At 41.7% G+C, this 18095-nt stretch overlaps 4 protein-coding genes across 7 annotated transcripts; 2 read left to right on the top strand and 2 right to left on the bottom strand.

Moving 5' to 3' along the window:
- Positions 1 to 123: 123 nt before the first annotated feature.
- Positions 124 to 2647, top strand: LOC105685338 (elongation of very long chain fatty acids protein AAEL008004-like). 2 transcript variants are annotated; one of them, XM_012399332.3, is made up of 4 exons: positions 124 to 989; positions 1227 to 1301; positions 1523 to 1791; positions 1899 to 2647. In XM_012399332.3, the coding sequence occupies exons 2-4, from the start codon at positions 1247 to 1249 to the stop codon at positions 2412 to 2414; spliced, it is 840 nt and encodes a 279-aa protein (XP_012254755.2). In that variant the 5' UTR covers positions 124 to 989; positions 1227 to 1246; the 3' UTR covers positions 2415 to 2647. The 2 variants fall into 2 exon arrangements, with proteins under 2 accessions (XP_012254755.2, XP_012254763.2); XM_012399340.3 differs by lacking the exon at positions 124 to 989 and adding an exon at positions 1006 to 1171.
- Positions 2648 to 2789: 142 nt separating this feature from the next.
- Positions 2790 to 4845, top strand: LOC105685358. The gene is made up of 4 exons (XM_048649830.1): positions 2790 to 3345; positions 3821 to 3992; positions 4120 to 4301; positions 4442 to 4845. The coding sequence occupies exons 2-4, from the start codon at positions 3893 to 3895 to the stop codon at positions 4541 to 4543; spliced, it is 384 nt and encodes a 127-aa protein (XP_048505787.1). The 5' UTR covers positions 2790 to 3345; positions 3821 to 3892; the 3' UTR covers positions 4544 to 4845.
- Positions 4846 to 6586: 1741 nt separating this feature from the next.
- Positions 6587 to 12919, bottom strand: LOC105684899 (kelch-like protein 10). Its single transcript, XM_012398609.3, has 11 exons — positions 12414 to 12919; positions 12007 to 12342; positions 11614 to 11929; positions 11102 to 11554; positions 10855 to 11024; positions 10611 to 10780; positions 10375 to 10533; positions 10067 to 10271; positions 9686 to 9970; positions 6793 to 7026; positions 6587 to 6702 (listed from the first exon to the last, which is right to left on the bottom strand). The coding sequence occupies exons 2-9, from the start codon at positions 12231 to 12233 to the stop codon at positions 9709 to 9711; spliced, it is 1962 nt and encodes a 653-aa protein (XP_012254032.1). The 5' UTR covers positions 12234 to 12342; positions 12414 to 12919; the 3' UTR covers positions 6587 to 6702; positions 6793 to 7026; positions 9686 to 9708.
- Positions 12920 to 13069: 150 nt separating this feature from the next.
- Positions 13070 to 17858, bottom strand: LOC105684905 (mitochondrial basic amino acids transporter). 3 transcript variants are annotated; one of them, XM_012398623.2, is made up of 4 exons: positions 17147 to 17858; positions 15827 to 16054; positions 14759 to 14886; positions 13070 to 14682 (listed from the first exon to the last, which is right to left on the bottom strand). In XM_012398623.2, exons 2-4 carry the CDS (start codon positions 15858 to 15860, stop codon positions 13573 to 13575), a joined length of 1272 nt encoding a protein of 423 aa, XP_012254046.2. In that variant the 5' UTR covers positions 15861 to 16054; positions 17147 to 17858; the 3' UTR covers positions 13070 to 13572. The 3 variants fall into 3 exon arrangements, with proteins under 3 accessions (XP_012254046.2, XP_048505785.1, XP_048505783.1); XM_048649828.1 differs by lacking the exon at positions 17147 to 17858 and adding an exon at positions 16346 to 17100; XM_048649826.1 differs by lacking the exon at positions 17147 to 17858 and adding an exon at positions 16119 to 16324.
- Between the last annotated feature and the right edge of the window lie 237 nt (positions 17859 to 18095).

The following is an 18095-nucleotide window of genomic DNA, read 5'->3' as shown; positions in this document are numbered from 1 at the left end:
TTTTTCGATTCTACTTGTTCACGCTGTTATTACCAGACTCCTAACAATTGTACAGACAAACGAATAAAAGTGATCAAAAACTGAATTTCACTTCCAAAGATAAATTTCGAAAAATCATGCTGTGCTGTAATTTCCAAGTTTATCATTTTCGCAGTATATTTTCGTCCAGCCAATGAACGTTGACTCGAATAATAGGTATTATAATTTTGTTTACGCTCCGCGATATTTCTCGCCTTCGTCGTGACTCAGCATTTATAGTAATTTACCGGAATTCGTTGAACGGACCGACCACCGGGAATGACCCATAAAGAATATTTGACCGCCGATGCAAATGTTACGTCGTCTGAGCATATTTTCCCGAGTGAAATATGAGAGGAAACCTTGTGATCTCAAAATACGATCGGATCACATTCGGAGCCGTTCTCCAATATGGCTCCACCGTTTTCCGATGGGCGAATTCGATGCTAGTGGTTGATTCAGACCTTTCAGGGTCGCTGGACTCCGTAATATGAAGTTAAGGTTTCCAGAAACGTAAGGGAAAATTAGATATCATTGAAAATTCGACCGCTGCAGAGCTGAAAAATTGCATGATGTCTCCTAGTCTTGGTCGCTGGGGATTGGGCATTTTGAGTGAAAATTTAAAAGAACTGAATCGAAAATCATGAACCGGAATGATTTCGCTCAGCTTTAGGGAATCAGTGTGGGCTCGGTGCGTCGAATTTCCGATAACAAGTGTTGCTTGTAATGCTCACGATGTATCGGTACAATAATACGTGCATTCGTCACGGATGTCGGAATAAAAATGACTTGAAATTTAAAATTGTCGGGGTTTCACGGCTCTTGACCACCGTGCGTCGGGGGCGCTAATATATCTTATTATACAATGGCACATGCCGCAAGCTGAAACATAATTATACCAGCCAGCGATTTTTATTCATTGGTGGGTGACTCCAAACTTCCAGTGATACCGAGTGCCCGGCACAAATTGGGTGAGTCTCAAGAGCATTATGACGATTTCAATTTATCAAATTATCGAAAACATTCGACGGTCAATTTTTCGTATATTTAATCATTGAGCGATAGTTATTTTTGCAATCAATTATATTATAGACTCGTGTACCATAACGCAAATAAATTGACATCGCGATCGGTTGACTCTAGCCTGTGATCAGTAAGTTACGGATTCCGAATCAAGTATTTGTTTGCAAGTTGGATATATTTTTCAGACGACTTTCGTACTCCAACAATGTCGATAATGACTGGATGGTGGGAGTGGTGCAACGATTACTATCATAGAAATGGTGAGTTTGAAATCTGTGAAATGTGAAATACACCGTGTTTGAGTCGAGAAAAAATGGCAAGGAAATTATTTGTATTGGTATGAACCGCAAAATTATTGTTATTTCAGGCCCAAAGTATCGCTCGCCATTAGCCAACTTGCCTGTACTGACCTTGATAGCATGGCAATAGTACTAGGGTACAAAAATATGAACTTCCAATCAGATATACATAAATTTTTCAGATCCAAGGACGAGTCAGTTCCTCTTCATCTCAGGACCCATACCTGTGATCACAATCGTAGGATTTTACATATATTTCTCTCTTTCCGCTGGTCCGAGATATATGAGGAACAAGAAGCCGTACTCGCTCCGCAAGACTCTCATAATTTACAATTTCTTCCAAGTTCTGTTCAGTCTGTATTTGTCTTACGAGGGTTTGAGCGTTTGGCTTAACGAGTACAGCTGGACTTGCGAACCAATTGATTATTCGGAGACTCCGACCGCGATACGGGTGAGTCTTAGCCTGTGGTAATTTATGCATAATTGTTGTCTATTCCAATCGCAAAACTCCCATCATACATATGTACAATTATATATTCAACGATGATGAAATTCCAGGTCATCAATGCCGCGCACCTTTACTTTCTCAGCAAACTCAGCGAACTTCTAGACACGGTGTTCTTCGTTTTTCGGAAAAAACAGCGTCAAATTTCATTCCTCCACGTTTATCACCACAGCATCATGCCGATTCTCACATGGTTCGGCGTTCGCTACATCGCTGGTGGACATCCCCTTCTTTTGGGGACGTTTAATAGTTGTGTCCACGTTGTTATGTACATATATTACATGTTAGCCGCTATTGGTCCTCAGATGCAAAAGTACCTTTGGTGGAGGAGGTATTTGACTTTGTTACAAATCACACAATTCATCATAGTCGGTTCACACAGCTTGAATACGTTATTCAGCGATTGTAATGTTCCGAAAACACTTTCTTTTATCATTGTATTGGAATGCCTGATATTCACGTACTTGTTCGGATCATTTTATATCACGAATCACACGAAAAACAACGCTAAAATTGCGACGAAAGAGGGTGCATCGACGGACCAATTTGCGAGTCAGAAAATCGATTGAAATCCCTGACACTTTAGAATCTGCTATTTCGAGAACGCACTCGTTCTGGCCTTCATCGAAACAGGTTGTCTATGAAATAACACTAACAGAAGTAAGTAATTCATAAAAGCATAGATAAAAATACGACAAACAAGAACATCATTTTCCAAAATTGATCGAATTTTCTGTTTGTGCGTCTGCACTAATATACGTACTAATTTCATGAAAATAAACCAAAGATATTTGATGATTTTCTCGATCGTTTACAAGTAATGATGTTTATTTGGTCTATGGGGAAGATCTCATTGGAGCCACATTTCGCTTCGATCCCGCTTCAAATTCAGATTTATCGAGGATACCTGTACACACCTATCCGTGCAAAATGCATTATCAATTCGTCGTTGCTGAAGAATTCATAGTCTAGGCAAATAGCGGGAAATACCCGCTCGAGCAACAATATTAGTGGACAAATTATGAACCGCTAGTCGCCACTGAGTTCAGACATAACACAGTCGGTATATTCGCGTCGATTTTACCAGGTCATCGACAACGAATTCACAATTACCAAAATAACGAATGATATGGAACAATTATTGGTGATCAGTTATTACGAAAACTGTAGTGTTACCTCGTACTTTGAATAATACGGATTTGGCAATACATTCTGTGAACACGAATTATTTTATTCAAATTCGGTGCCGACCACGTCAGCGATTGAAACACGCGGGAATGTTTGCTCGTACCGTCAGTGGATGTATTTCAAGATTATTTTATCTAGAATTAATCGTACATCAGAAAATTCAAGAGAAATATTTCACTCATTATATCAGTGAGTTGTTAACTAGGAGCCAATGAAGATCGAAAGAGATTCCTCTCTCTAAAACAATCGCATTGCGTTCCTCCCCTGAGACCTGATCGTTGTGCGCTTTCACACTTCTCGATATTTTATCACGTAAGTTTCAAGTTATCTCTCGTGATTCCTGTGGATCGAGGAAGCTTTTATGCTATCTATTTGTTTATCCTATGTGTATTTGACCTCATCGTCTATTGGACCAAACGACGGTCAGAGCATATGCTTCACTACATGTGACCCAGACGTTATTAACGTTCTTCTCACGTAATCTCTACACATATTTATCGGACGGACGATGACTGACTTATTTTAATTCAAATTCTTGGAAACGAACGAGGAAAATTTGGAATCTTTCAATTTTTCACCACATTTAGCCGTAATATAGCAGATCATCCTCTACGGGCTCGAAGAAACTTTGGTCTCTTATACGCAGCTACAACATGATCCATAGCTATATGATCTACGGATATTACGTATCAATCGGGTATATTTAACGTAGCTGCTCATCCGGCGAATTTCATTACGGGTACAAATATAGGGATAACTGCGTCACAGAATTTCTTGTTTGTTGCAGGAAGATAGTACAATTTTCTGTTCGCGACAGAAAAATTAAGTGTCAAAATTTTTCAAAGGGTACAATACCAGAATGTCTAACTTTTTTAGTTGCCCTCGATCAATTTCCGTGGTCTGGTACTTATTTTTATTTTCATGCACCGTGAGTGCGCAAGAACGGTGTGATCTGATCGGTGAGTATGGTGCGCTGTACGTGTACAATCAAGAATTTCCGTGCATCATAGATATCGATATATCTATGTGCGCATAAAACTTCACAGGGGAAAAAAAGAAACTCATATATTTTTATTCGTCGATTAGAGTCCTCGGTAATTGTGACGAAAGATCTTACGCCGGGCTGTGCCTTTCAACTCGATATCCGCATCTGTGAAGGACGTTGCAAAAGTTGGACGACCCCAGCCTCACCTGATGAACTTCTGACGAATCCAGAACAAGCATTCGTTTCTCGGTCACGGTGCTGCGCCATGGTGAAATCCGAGATTGTAAGTACAACATCGAACTTGCTCTCATATTGTGCTCTCTATGTATTTCTATGGTCTTCGTGCTACATATTGTGGGTGGTTTATTCATCGTGTACGACTACCACCGTAATTATGTAAAACTATTTCTTATTCTCATTCAGATCAGCGAAAACGTGCTGTGCGGCACGGAACTTCAGAACATCACGGTAAAATCGGCAACATTGTGTCGATGCGAACCACATACCTGCGGCAAGGATAATTAATGACGTGAGCTTATTCTCTGTATTCGCACAACTATTGTACGCCCCTATTACCCCACGTTATTCCTCACGACTTCTAATTATTTTTCTACGATAACAGATGCTTCCTTAATTATTCCAACTTTTCACAGATGTGATTCTCAATTGTGAACATTGAAAACATGGGTGTTACACGTGTATCGCATCATTATCATGTTCATTTGCTAGAGGATATCAGACGTCGTGACGCTACGTCTTGTTTTGCTTTAATATTAATCAACTAACGACTTCTGCTACGAAATAATAAAATAATAATTACCTACGTACAAACGTTATTTGAACTTTTATAAACACAAGCATAATACAAACCATAAATAATATAAGCATAAATACAAAGCGGGTTTGGGATGACTGTGAGCCAGCCTTTGAACTTCCCGTTATTTCTGCTCAAAACAATATTATTCATTACAATTCCTTTTTCCAATTAAATAAACTGGAATTTTGCGAATCTGACTTCAGAATCGTAATCAGCGACCCGAATAACCTACTGGCATCGATTTTCATTTGAATCTGTTCGTCCGTTCCGAATTTATTTTATTTTTGTAAATTTTGTTATTAGAATCATTAGAAAACTACTGGACCGATTAAAACCAAAATCTAATCAGTTCCAAATTCGGAAGAGGCGCGTCGATTGAGATCAAGTTCACGAAAATCAGGCCACTCGTTCTCGAGATACGGTCGGACCAAAAATAGACCACGCACTTACATACATACATACAGGATGCACACTTTTCATTTTCGGGACGATTACAATAACTTTTTCCTTTTTCTGAAATCAGAGGAATGGAAAGTTAAAAAGGTGATCCGGTGAAGCATCGTTCAGCTGGCTGACAGCAGTTGTATAAAAATGAGTGAATAGAATTCAAAATATAACATGATGAGCGTGTAAGCGCCAGACATGTGCATACATTCACGTACAGGTATCATGCCGCTGGTGAAAATTTTATCTACCGTTCGAAAGAACAAATTACTTTTCGTGAGCCATGATGATCCTTGACCAGAAAAAGGGGCAGTTATATCTTCGGATTTCCGGTTATGAATAACGTTTGATCGGTTTCCAATACTTGATAAGTATATTTTATGGGTTTTTAGGACATTTATTCTCATAAATATACACATTGACACATTTATAATAACACATAATGCTATACATATAACGTTACACATCCGCCTGAACCAATTACTTGGTTTTTTTTTGTTCACATACCAGTATCGGTTAGAAGAGGTCCAGACGCGTGAGGTGCGTGTACGTGACTCTGGCGAAAAACGTGCGAAGCACATCTTTTACATGTGCCGATTTCATTTTCCTGCCTTTTAGTAATACTTTTTTTGTTTCTCAAGAATTGAAACCGGCTTATACTCGTTAGTATCGACCGATTTCAATGAGAAATTTGATAATTGTACAAGTGACTAGTCGCGAAACAAGCGCGTCGTTGTGAAGTACATATACATAATTAGTTGAATTACTTTTCCATTTCGCTATCTTATGGTCGTTAATAATATACATGATTCTTTTTCCCTTAATCCACGAACACAAGCAGCGGGAAAAAAGAGGTATGCAAAACGTCGTCGAATCGGTCAAGCCTCGTTGCGTATCTTTTTTAATTTCTCTACAACAAAACAGGAATAATTCTGAGGCCGTGATCGTCGTCCGAATCATCTGCAAGGGTATAATGTAAAAGTTCATTCTGAAATTGAAATTTTGTTAAACGAAAGGATGCCTCTTTTCCGTCCTACCTATCATCCTTTCAGCTAGCGCTATCCGCCTTCTCATATCTTCGGTTATCGGAAAAACTGGAAGAGATTCATCTAGAGATGACTCGCTCATTCCTCTTTTAGTCGCGGATAAGCAAGAGGTATTGGAGGATGAGCAGATCGAACATTTGCAGCTGACTGGTTCCGAATACGACCATCTGTCAGGATAAAGTAATTCAGTCACAGCAATTTTCTCGCTATTTATTCGACTTTTCAGAATAAATAGATTCGTAAACTGGGGTGAATACTGACGTTCTCGTATCACGCACGCCCTCCGTGCACAAGGATACAACTTTTTTGCGCGCAAGTTCGTCTGGACTGCAAACGGTAGTATTCCTCTTCGACAAAGGATGTTGCCAAGTACCTCGCTGATGTTGAAAACAAAAAAAAATCACCCTTAGAAAATCGTTTGGAATTCTCGGATGGAATGAAACGTAATTGATTTTTCTTATACTGACCTCGGAACTCGGGCAGTAACCTCCACAAATTCTGATGTCGAGTGTATTCCGGCATAGCTCCATTTTCGGGTCCCAATGACTGAATAAGAATGTAATAGATATTGGATCTCCACACACCGCGTTGCGACCTATCTCGTTAGAATTCATTGGCAACCCCTTGAGTGATTTTGACAGAAAAATTACCGACAGTATCATCGGTATCGTCAACCCCAATGCGAACCCCATTTCTTCTCTCTGGAATTCGGGATGAATGAAATTTTAGAAATATCACAACGTCATCGAACTACGTATTCTACGTAGTAAAAATGATACCGTCGGACATGTACGCGCGTCCGACAGACTCGGAGTATCTCGGACGAATAAATACGAGTATAACGGATCCGGACACTTATTTATTATACGAAAATACGTACGCGCGGTAGAATTCTGACGGATTCCCGGAATTGTGCTAAAACTAATGTCGCAATAATGTATCGTCGTATACGTATGTAACATGACTACATGTAGAATTGCATACGCATCACGATCTACTGAAATACTGATCTTCAGTCAACGCTGAAAGACTCGCGGTGACCCCGCGCGCGCGAGGGTCAATTACGCCGGATTCTGTTCAACGATATTTTTTTTTTTTTTTTTTTCCGCACGTCGTAACCAGACGTAGAAATTATTGTTTCACGCCGATTCGAAATTCCATCACACTTCGTTCACTCGTACAACTGTTCGGAAAAATTGACTGGTAGAGACTCACAGTGCGGAGGGGTGTTCATGAATTTTGTTGACATCTAAGTTTTTAAATTCTAACCGGTTCGTTATCGGGTTTATCAGTCGAGTCGAGCGCCAGTTACGCTAGCGTTGAGTGAATCGCGTGAAGAATTGAAATTTCAATCTTTGCTCCACTAACGCGCAACATTTCCTAGTCATCCCTTCCACTGGAATTATTAAATCTGCTGCTGCAATCTACTGTGCGTAAAGTAACTCGATGGCCCCCGGGCGACAACTGTGTCGCAATTCGATTCTGTCAACATTAAATTGCGAATGTTATCGTTGAATCGAGAATCTTCAACGAATTCATACTTTGATAACACTCCAATTATTTCATCACCGAGAATACGAAATCTACCAAATTATTTCACTGCTTCGAACTATTTTCATTAAAGAGAAATATAAGTTATCGTAACGGATAAAAGTAATATAAACTACTATCATTCGACTCGTACGTTGTGTTATTTACCAGAATTTTTCCGTGGACTTATCTATGTCGATGACGTTCTGGTTTTTAGTTTGAGGAATATTTACAGGATTTGGATACACCGCGACTCTAACGGGACCGTCCGCACACTCCTGAACGGTCCAACACGTGCGCTCGACTTTAAATAGGTACGATCCGTTCGAGATTTCCCTACCCACCACCTATATTTCATCTCGTCACTGAAATTCTCCCGCTGAAAATCATCCCTGTGCGTGCACCAATTTTCGAAGTGGGGGGATTAGCTCGCGCTGCGTTTGCGTACCGAACGAGATTCCTATTGGCCACAGCGATCCGCGCGAAACTTTACTTTTCCTCATTTCGGGGAAAAATTCGTGACGCTTGTCATCTGGTATAATAGTCACCACCGGCAGTGGCACTAGGAAGTCCATGTTCCGATTCATTTTTATTCCAATAAACTATCGTGGCATTAACAACTACTTCCAAACTGACGCGTTATAAATTACTGGAAATAATCTTTGTTTTTTTTTTTTCTCTACTTTTTCCCCAAACTACCGAAACCATCGTTCAAACAACGATCGAAATGAAAGTGCATGTTTTCGATAAGACACTGTAATTTGTTCATTTATTTTATTACATTGGCGAAAGACGGAAGGTTCATTTTCAAGTTTCAGACACCCTGGATTATAATGTAGAGTGAATGCGGAAGTACGCGTTGATTAGAAGAACACTGGACAGATTATAATTGTTATCGCTAAATTGTTGTTTTTTTCCTCTCTTTCCAACCGCATTCAAATCCCTAATACAGGCGACGCGTGCATTTCCTGCATAAAAGTGGTTATCGACGTAAAGACATACATCGATAAGGATGTGTTGAACTCATGTGTCGTACGTGCGCTGATAATACGAATCGTACATTCATTGTTACACCGCGATAAATTTTTCAAATGGCGCCATGGCGTGTAAAAAATATTGTCAATAAGAACCGAGATCGGAAGCCACATTGATTCAATTATGTCGGTTTGTTTATAATTGTTTTTCAAATATTGTGTTCCATTTGCTCCTGGATTATTGCCCCTATATTTTTTCTGCTCGGTTTTACCGACCGAACCATTCCGAAGAACGGTTCGTAGATCGTTAAGATTCGATGAGAAGTGAGAACAAAAAAAAAAAATAAAAACAAAAAAATCACACAAATTCCGACTTTTATCCCTGCGTTTCATTCATACCCCAACTCACCCGCGGTGCGGGTATATTCACACGGTAAAAATTCTATAATTATTTTTTCTGACGGCGATCGTCGATCGAATATCCCCGAAATTCAACCGTCCTTTGAAGTTACATAAAAAACGTGATAAAATTGTTCGAAATATTCTGATATTATAAAAAGAAACTTCTCCAGTTTTTCACCATGCCAAGTTGTCTCGTGACAATTCCTTAAAATATTGAGTGATCTCCCTCCGAGTATGAAAATTGAGCGGTCGATCGATCGTTTCGTTGAAAAATACGTGGATAAAGAAAAAAAAATTAATTTGCATCGAATTACATGATAAGATTCTTTATACAAGTTTTTACGATTCGACGAAGAAATTTCAACTCTGTTTTTTTCTTGTTTCTTATGGAAAAAATTTGAGGGACCGAAACGAGGAAGATTTATTACGGTATCCGTAGCACTTGATCCCATACCAGAATGGACTCGGTTTTTCCGATTAAATTTGACTGTTGTCGTGTTCGAGTTGCGCCAGAGGGGGTGGCGGTGGCGGAATCTGATTGTTGTCATTTTGTTGGAACTGTTGTTGTTGCTGTTGTTGTTGTTGCGTCCGTTGCACCTCTAGAGCGAGGAGCTTTTGCCGTTTTTCCTCCATCAGACGTTCGCGGTGCTTGTGAATATAGTCGTAAACATTCGGCAGCCCCATGATCACGCAGGCGGATAAAGCGGATCGGTAAATATTCATGTCGGTTGCCTCGTACCTTCGATGCCCGAGAAAGGACAAGGATATGAAAATGAAAAAAAAAAACAATCAACGCGCCGACTCGCGGAACAAAATTCACGTTGAAAATTCGTACCATTCGTTTGTTCTTTCGTCGTAACATTCGACGTGGTATATGGTGGTGACGCCGTTGAATCCCCCTATGGCAAATATCATGTCATCTATGACCTCGATCGCGAAATTACTGCGCGGGTTATACATGTCAGGTATTTGTGTCCAGCTGTTGGTCGCCGGGTTATACTTTTCGCCGCTGCACATTCTCGATATCCCGTTGAAACCACCTGAAAATCGTGTCAAAGTTCAACGTCATCCTTTTGATATTTATCCCGACATCGAGTTGGAGGAAGAAAAAAAGAAGCATCATTTTCCCATTTCGAATCTCACCGATCACGTATACGCAGCTATGATAAGCAATGCAGGAAACACCACTTCTTCGCGATCTCATCGCCGATATCAACGTCCATTGATTCGTTTCCGGGTCGTATACTTCGGCGGAATTCATGCATTCCTGCCCATTGAAACCACCAGTGATGTAAATTTTGTCTGGTATGAAAATTGAAAAATTGAAAATGACAAGAACGTGAATAACACGATTTCAGTTCCGGAGTTGGTCGAATTACCATTAAGCATCGTGGCACTGGCGTCCGATCGTTGGACGTTCATAGGAGCTATTAGGGACCATTGATTGGTTCGAAAATTGTATCTTTCGGCGGTATTTTGTCTGTGATGACCGTCGTATCCTCCCATCGCGTATACGAGGTCGTTTAGAACGGCGACGCTTACGTAGCACCTGCATTCCCACGAATAAATAAAATCTGGTAAGGTCGGTGCGGTGGCGTTAATAAGCCTTGAAATATTATCGACCTTCTAGCATTCATGGGAGCAACTTCTCGCCACACCTTGGTAACAGCGTTGAAACAACGACAGCTGTTGAAATAATCCATACCGTCGAAACCGCCGATAACGTATATGTTGAATCCGACAACTGCAGTCCCATGATAAGCCCTCGGACCGGTCGGGTCGACCTCTTCAACCTTTTTGAATAAAATTCATTGGAAATTTCTTCAGTAACTGTTACCAATAACGTTGAATGTCCATGCGAACAATTTACTTTGACCCAACGATCGGCTCTGGTATCGTAAGTCTCCATATAATTCGTTGGACTTCCACCGCTCCAACCACCGAGGGCAAAGAGAATTTCGTGAGGAACCCGCGGTCTGGCTATCTCCGGGGTCGGAACTTCCCCGTGTTTTTGCGTTATCATTTCCAAGTCGTAGAGGAACTTTAAGGTCTCAATTATTATCGGTCTACAAGCCTCGTTACCGGTTACGTAGGGATGATCTTTTACATTCTCAAGGAAAAATTGAGTATCCAATAGTCCGAGACGGATATTTTTCATCAGTTCAACTATATGACCTTTTCTCGGATCGGGGTCATGGTTTATCCATCTGAGCACGAGCTCCCATACAGCTTCTTCACTTTTAACGTTCAATTCGTCGGCTCCGACGAGACCGCGGAGTTCGGAAATCGGCAGTAAAAGTACTTCCTCACTTTTCTGTGCCACCTGCGACAAGATTATTTACGGTACCCGCGAAACTGATCGATATTTCGGGTAAAATTCACCTGAACGAAATGCCGCATTACGTAACGATGGGCGTCGGTTTCCAAACCCTTGCAAAAATGTTCTCGAGCAAATCTCATCACTCCGATGCAATTCTCGGGTGCCAAATTCTGTCGCAAGTAATCGCAGCACAGTTCGAGTACCCCAAGAATACTGAGGTAATCGGCCGTCACCAAGAGCTGACAAACGTTGTCCCGGTTGAGTTCTAACGTACGAAGGTACGCGTATTCGAGGAGTAAATTCATCATGTGACTCGAAACACCGGGCAAAAGTACGTCGGTTTTTTCACGCGAGTGAAGAGTCGTCGTGAACAAAGCTCTGCATTGATAAGGGGGTGGGAAATGAAATTTTCGACATCGCGTGGAACAATTGTACAGAATAATCGACGAACGAACCTAAAGTAAGTACTGCAGGCGGACAATATCGCTCTGTGGATTGGAAAAATGCCGCCATCTTCGAGGCGTAGAACCGCATCGCAGAGTAAATTGTTCTGACGAAGATCGTAGAGAGATTGCATAGCCTGCGTGCTCATACATCGACCACCGTTTTCCGCGATCAAACGTTGGGCATTTTTGCTACAGTCGTCGGATTTAGCATTGCTATCGTTTTGATCAACCTCCATATTAAGATCCGCAATCCCACCGACCTCGTCCTTCGCTCAGGTAGGTCGCCAGGGGTCGAGGCAGCCACTGGTCTGACGATGGCACTCCAGCCTTGGGAGATTTTTTTATCTGCACACGCGAAGGGAGGATTTTTTTCTTTATTTTCGTCACGGAGAACATTTGAATTCGTTGGATCTTACCTCGTTCAGTCTTCGGAATTTGATAAAAAAAAAAAAATTTCAATAAATAAAGGGATATAAAAAAAAGTTGCCAAGTAACTCCGAGGGCTGCCAATAACGAGGTTAGTTGACAAACAGGTCGGGGATGTTCGGGTGGTCGGGACGACCCATGCAACTTCCAATTTTTCAAGTTATCCCGCAATGCATGGGGTTCGTAAAGGCGTTGACGAAATTCCGGAGACGTCGATCGCAGCGGGCGAAATCGAACGACGAAGAAATATATTCATGCGGACTGAAATTTCGGTACTCGAGGTGACAAACGAACGGATGAATTTCGGTCGTAAACGGTGCGGATTGAGTCGGTGGTTTTTAACAATACGGTGGGAATAGGTAGAAGGACTGGCAAAGAGATACGAACTATTTTGTGTGATTTTAAAAAGCGAATTATACCGTCGCCTCTGGCTGTGACATAGGTCTTACATGTCCGCCGTTCAGTCAAGGACTGTCATTTAACAAACGAGGACTACTATTTTTCACCTCCATTCAGCAAACCGAGTTGGCGATGTACTTTTTCGCTCTTTGCTCATCTTCGAGTACGAATCTGCAGTCGCCAGGACCCGGCGAATCACCGGGTCACGCACCGTAATCGTACGACACCTGTAGCCAGAATTCGCACGTGCTGAAAAAATTAGCGACTATATTTTTCACGGATTTACATTTGAGCGTATAATTATCACCGAGCGCTTTTTACAATTGCACAAATATATTCCTATTCGATATACGTATTTCACTACGTTTAACTGTTCTGTAAATATATTTACATCTACATATGAAGAGGAGTACATAGAACTTCGATTACTTTGCACAGTAAAATTTTCAATCCAAACTACACACTGATCTGTCTGACCGACCGTTGACGGAATCATCAGTCCTCGGCCAGACGCTCCTCAAAATCCTTGTTTTTCGTGATAGAAAGACGACGGCAAAACCGGGAGATGACAAATTCTCTCGCTTAACGAATCGCTCGAGTTCTTGAGATTTTTCAAATAAGATTTCTCGTCACTACCGATTACGTTACAATATCGTCAGAGTTCTTTTCATCGCTATTATTACTATTATTATTATTATTATTTGTTTTCGCGTGACATCGCGCACCGTTACCACTTCGAGGAATCGGGGATCACGAGTTTTTTTCAAGTTCTTCGAAAGGTGCGCTCAAGCGATCAACAACAAATACCAATTCGAGTCCAGTGCTAGGATTGGCCGCTTGACCGCTCTCATCCTTTGTACACGAATTCTGATCGTTCTGTTGAGTTCCTTCCTGAACCTCTTGCGATAAACGTTGATACTTTTGTTCGTCCGTCGTGTCGCCCGGTTCCCCGTCCACGACTTTCTTAGACTCAACGATCTGCTCGTGAGCAACGGCCAGACTCGACGGTCCTGGAAGATTACTGTCAAATCCAACCGCCGAGAGGGTCGAATATGATCTGGAATTGTGCGCGTCCGTGACCATGTTTGTCACCGCTGTCTGCCACTGCGTGAGTAAGCCGTTTTCTGGTTTTGATAATCTGCGAGCGGGTTCTTTGTGGGCCACCGACGGCTGCTTTTTTACTTCGGGTGCGGGCGTAGGTGCCTCACCGAGTAACCGAAATGTCCAGGTAACGACCGCGAATGTAGCAGCGTTCGTCGGAAACGCTCTGATGATGGTGGAATTCAAACCTCTGAACAAACACGCGTAACCTTCAGCGCTGATCGATTGACGCAGACAATCCATAGCCCCGGAATATTTACCGGTGACTTCAGCCTGAAGACGCGATTTAATCACGTCCATCGGATAAGATATTATCCATGAAGCTGTTCCGGCCAATCCGCCGGCCATTAACATCTGGAAGGTGGAAATTGGCGTGGGTGAGTTCGATCTGGTGAGTGCTTCGTAGGTCAAAAAATAGATCCCAAAACCAGGAGCTTCCCTTAAAAAAGTCATTCCCAATCCCTTGAAGGTACCCCGATATCCTTCTTTCCGGTGAATGTACCTGAGGCACTCCATGGGACCGGAATATTTCGCTGCACTGGATGCGGATTGTAATTGCAAACGGGTCTTCGCCAGTTCCATGGGACTGCAAACTGGACTCTGTGCTATGCCCGCTGTAGCTCCAGCAAGTAAGTGGGAATACAGAGCATCGGGTTCCGAAAAGTTTCTCTGAGTGTTACCGTAGACGCCGAAAATTATCGCGTTAACAAAAGCCACACCGACCATCGGAGAAGACATTCCTCGGTAGAGACCCGCCATCTTGAAAAGTATTGAAAAATCTGTCAGTTTGAAGTTCTTAATGAAGATGAATCGTTGTTACTGAGAATTCAATTACCGAATCGCGGGCCAGGATGGTGCGAAAACAGTGCCACGTTCCCGTGTACTTTGGGTTTCGGTAATCTTGCGTCTGCAGGTGTACCTTGATGGTATCCAGAGGATATCCCACCATAACACCGGCGCACCCTGAAAAAAGTAATGAATTTTAGCAGACGATGACGAGGTTGAAAATTCCGAGGTTTACAGAATCGTCTACCGCGGCTTTATTCGTGATCGTTCTTTTTTCAGCGATTTACGATAACACAAAAGTGAGAAGTCGCAACTCCGGTGATAACCTTTAGAATTTTTGAAGAGCGTAAATCGAATACGAATAACCGTATCGAATAAGCGTCTGACAACAGTGATATTTCGAAACATTATACTATAATAATAATGAATTGCGGGAGAAAGAATATTGAAAAAATTTTTCGAATATATTTTGTATTTCAAACGATTCGACGATGTAGGTTATACAATGTCATATTCTCAGAGCTGCTCCAAACGGTAAATTTCAGCTGTATACGTTCATTGCATTTATTTTCCAAATGACATGTTTGCGATTTATGCGAATCGCGCAAGCTGATTTTTATTTCCATTTTGCTGATGGCGCCTCCGTAATGTCGGTTCATCGACGGTTTGTGAAATATCGTATACCGATACCGGTACAACGTCCGAAGCCCCCCCCGTAATTGGTGGTTCTCAATTTTCTTTTTCTTTAATTATACTCTTCGGATGTCGCTTTTTTCCATTCGCGTACACGACACGTAATATTGTACGTATACGCGGATCACATACGATTGCAGAATGACGAAACGATGTGTCTGGCGCCAAGATTTGTTGCCGTTATACTTGTTATTAAATTTAATTCAGTATCGAATACGTTTCGGCCTCAGCAATGTTCGCCAATATAATTATCGCAACGTAAAACCGCGATAAATATCGTCCGAATAATTTACGAGATTGGCTAATCTGTCGAATTAATTTCAACGATATCGGCAGATCGAGCGCGCCTCGAAGTAGCAAAGCTCAACGTAAAACCGGACATTACGCGATCCCCGAAAAATCGACGATCGGATCTTCGACTTACCTCCCAGGCAGCCAGCTGCAAAGTCGAGGGCCATTTTGGGCCTTGAGGATTTCCTTCTTTCGTAACTCTCTCTCGGAAGCTCGATCGCGCGGTCTCGAGGTATGAATTTCTTGATTGCGATCTGGAATATCTGCAAGTCACGTGCTGGCTAGCGGCAGGGACTGTGAGCGTTACGAATAAAAGCTCGGAATCCATGAAACGTCGATGTACGCTTGTCCGCTTCCGGAACTGGAATAGAAAAGCGAAAAGAAATATCGTGAACCAATTTCGAAGCTAGCCGAAATCGTCGTACAATTTTCAGATCCTCAGTCACACCGATACCTATACGCGATAATTGGTTGAAAATGGGACGAAACAAGCGAATATATTTCGCACAACATGCGAGACTCGGATTATGAGAGAAACTATCGCCCAATTTGCGGTCGCGATAAGAACGATTCGATTAGGGAATTTGATTGCGAAAATATAATTGCGTCGTCGTCCGCGGTAAGAAAAAATTGAAGAGGAAAAAAAAGAGACCGTTCAATGCTTCAATTCACTTATTTCGCCAACAACTTCTCGAATGCGGCTCTTTCCAGCAAATTCGCATAATGTTCAACATCTCGAACGAGTCGTTCAGAAGAATACAAACAACGTTTAATCTTCTTCAGGCCACAGTGGAACATGTACGTAAGCAACGAGCCATCAACCATCCCTCGACTTATCTAAATGGCTTAATAAATTATGTTTGCTTACTGATACAGCGCGAATGAGTGTATAAACTTAATCGAACGGATTCATTGAATCCTGCTGAACCGATTTCAACCGGGTCGAAATGAAACGAAAGTGACCCAACGTCCGCAGATAAAAAGTTATCATCGACAAATTTTGTTCCCGAGAGTTACGAGGAAAAAAAAAAAAAAAAATGGGGTGTGGCTGCGTCGAAGACACGGCCGTGTGTTGTTCGCGAATAAGTTTACGTAACGGATGATATTTTTTATACAAAAATATTTCCCTTTCCCTTGCATCGCGCGCCATGCGTCGCAGTCCTCACTTGGCTTAATGAATTCTCTGAACCCTTAGCTGTCCAGGGGTGTAATTAAATTTCCAATGGAGATGATAGATATTTAGCTGCGACACTAAATTGTATCCTCCCGATTTTGTTATCATTCGTTTTTCAAATCGCCTCCCACTATGAAAGCAATTTCGAAGACGAATTCACGTCAAAAAGAATTTCTAATCGATGCACGTCGAATTAATAATCGTGTTATTTGTTTGTTTTTTTTTTATCGTAACTTAGATACAACGATGTTTATTCCCGCGATCATGGTGGAGACTTACCTCATCCGGCGTATAGTATCGGTAGATGAAAAATTTAAAGAAATTCTCTCAGATCCGATTGGCTAACGCACTGCTTCGTTGTTTATTGTGAAGTTTTTTTTTCTTCGCGAAGAACCGATGAGATGTTCGCGCTAACAGCTGCCGTTGCGAATTACTCGGAATAACAAATATTTTCCGATATTTCACCCTCCTCCCTCGGTTTCTTCTCAGGCCTCACTTTATTCTCAACTCTTCAATAATTATTCTCGTAATTTTACAGTCACCACAAATCCCACAACATGTTTCCCACGTTTCCCACCCATGTCCACAATCTACAACATGCTGATCTCGTGTTTTCAATAGAATCAGAGTTCGGTTCAAGATTACGATGAAATCCAAACGAACTAGGATTTCGTATTTTCACGGATCCCTCAATAGACGATCTGATCGAAAATGCACGGTATCCGGTAATCCGTACGCCGTTGCCACCGCATCACCTGAGATTATGCAACAATTGAAATTTCAATCCACTTCGAACAGTGTGCACCTTGAATTTTCATTCGGGCGAAAAAGCTCTGCGAAATAATTATAAATAATTGCTGGGTATGCAGTTGACCGAAAACTTTGCGAGTCTTTTTCGCCTTGCGGTCGAGACCTGGGGCACTTTGCATTGACGTTCTCGCGAGTAACACTGTGCGAACTTCGCGTTGTTGCTTCTGTAAATCACAACTTCCAAGAGTTATAGTGCAAAGATCAAGAAGCATTATCTGTCGACCGATAGCACAAGCGTTTATGCTAAATTTGCGGGACTATGCGTGTCTTAACCGTACGCGTTATCAGTGGTCCATAACGTACGCGCGCTAAGAAATTGGAAAGTATACGCAGTTATCACGCGTATAGAACGACGAAGTTTATTTTATTTCGAATTATTGATCGATAAGGAATGGTGTTTATTTACATTTTATTATGT

The sequence above is a fragment of the Athalia rosae genome, chromosome 2, assembly GCF_917208135.1.
Source record: "Athalia rosae chromosome 2, iyAthRosa1.1, whole genome shotgun sequence".
Lineage (NCBI taxonomy): Eukaryota > Metazoa > Arthropoda > Insecta > Hymenoptera > Athaliidae > Athalia > Athalia rosae.
The sequence above is the reverse complement of the archived record's forward strand: the minus strand, read 5'-3'. Positions and strand labels throughout refer to the sequence as shown.

Bases quoted from the DNA above. Each gene is read 5' to 3' on its own strand.
- LOC105685338 (XM_012399332.3), top strand. From the start codon at position 1,247: ATGTCGATAATGACTGGATGGTGGGAGTGGTGCAACGATTACTATCAT. The intron at 1,302-1,522 runs GTGAGTTTGAAA...TAAATTTTTCAG, and splicing joins CGATTACTATCATAGAAATG to ATCCAAGGACGAGTCAGTTC. The intron at 1,792-1,898 runs GTGAGTCTTAGC...ATGAAATTCCAG, and splicing joins AGACTCCGACCGCGATACGG to GTCATCAATGCCGCGCACCT.
- LOC105685358 (XM_048649830.1), top strand. From the start codon at position 3,893: ATGTCTAACTTTTTTAGTTGCCCTCGATCAATTTCCGTGGTCTGGTAC. The intron at 3,993-4,119 runs GTGAGTATGGTG...TTCGTCGATTAG, and splicing joins AGAACGGTGTGATCTGATCG to AGTCCTCGGTAATTGTGACG. The intron at 4,302-4,441 runs GTAAGTACAACA...ATTCTCATTCAG, and splicing joins CCATGGTGAAATCCGAGATT to ATCAGCGAAAACGTGCTGTG.
- LOC105684899 (XM_012398609.3), bottom strand. From the start codon at position 12,233: ATGGAGGTTGATCAAAACGATAGCAATGCTAAATCCGACGACTGTAGC. The intron at 11,025-11,101 runs GTAAATTGTTCG...TTATTCAAAAAG, and splicing joins GAGCCGATCGTTGGGTCAAA to GTTGAAGAGGTCGACCCGAC. The intron at 10,534-10,610 runs GTAATTCGACCA...TTTTCATACCAG, and splicing joins CAGTGCCACGATGCTTAATG to ACAAAATTTACATCACTGGT.
- LOC105684905 (XM_012398623.2), bottom strand. From the start codon at position 15,860: ATGGCCCTCGACTTTGCAGCTGGCTGCCTGGGAG. The intron at 14,887-15,826 runs GTAAGTCGAAGA...TACTTTTTTCAG, and splicing joins TGCAGCTGGCTGCCTGGGAG to GGTGCGCCGGTGTTATGGTG. The intron at 14,683-14,758 runs GTAATTGAATTC...ATACTTTTCAAG, and splicing joins CCATCCTGGCCCGCGATTCG to ATGGCGGGTCTCTACCGAGG.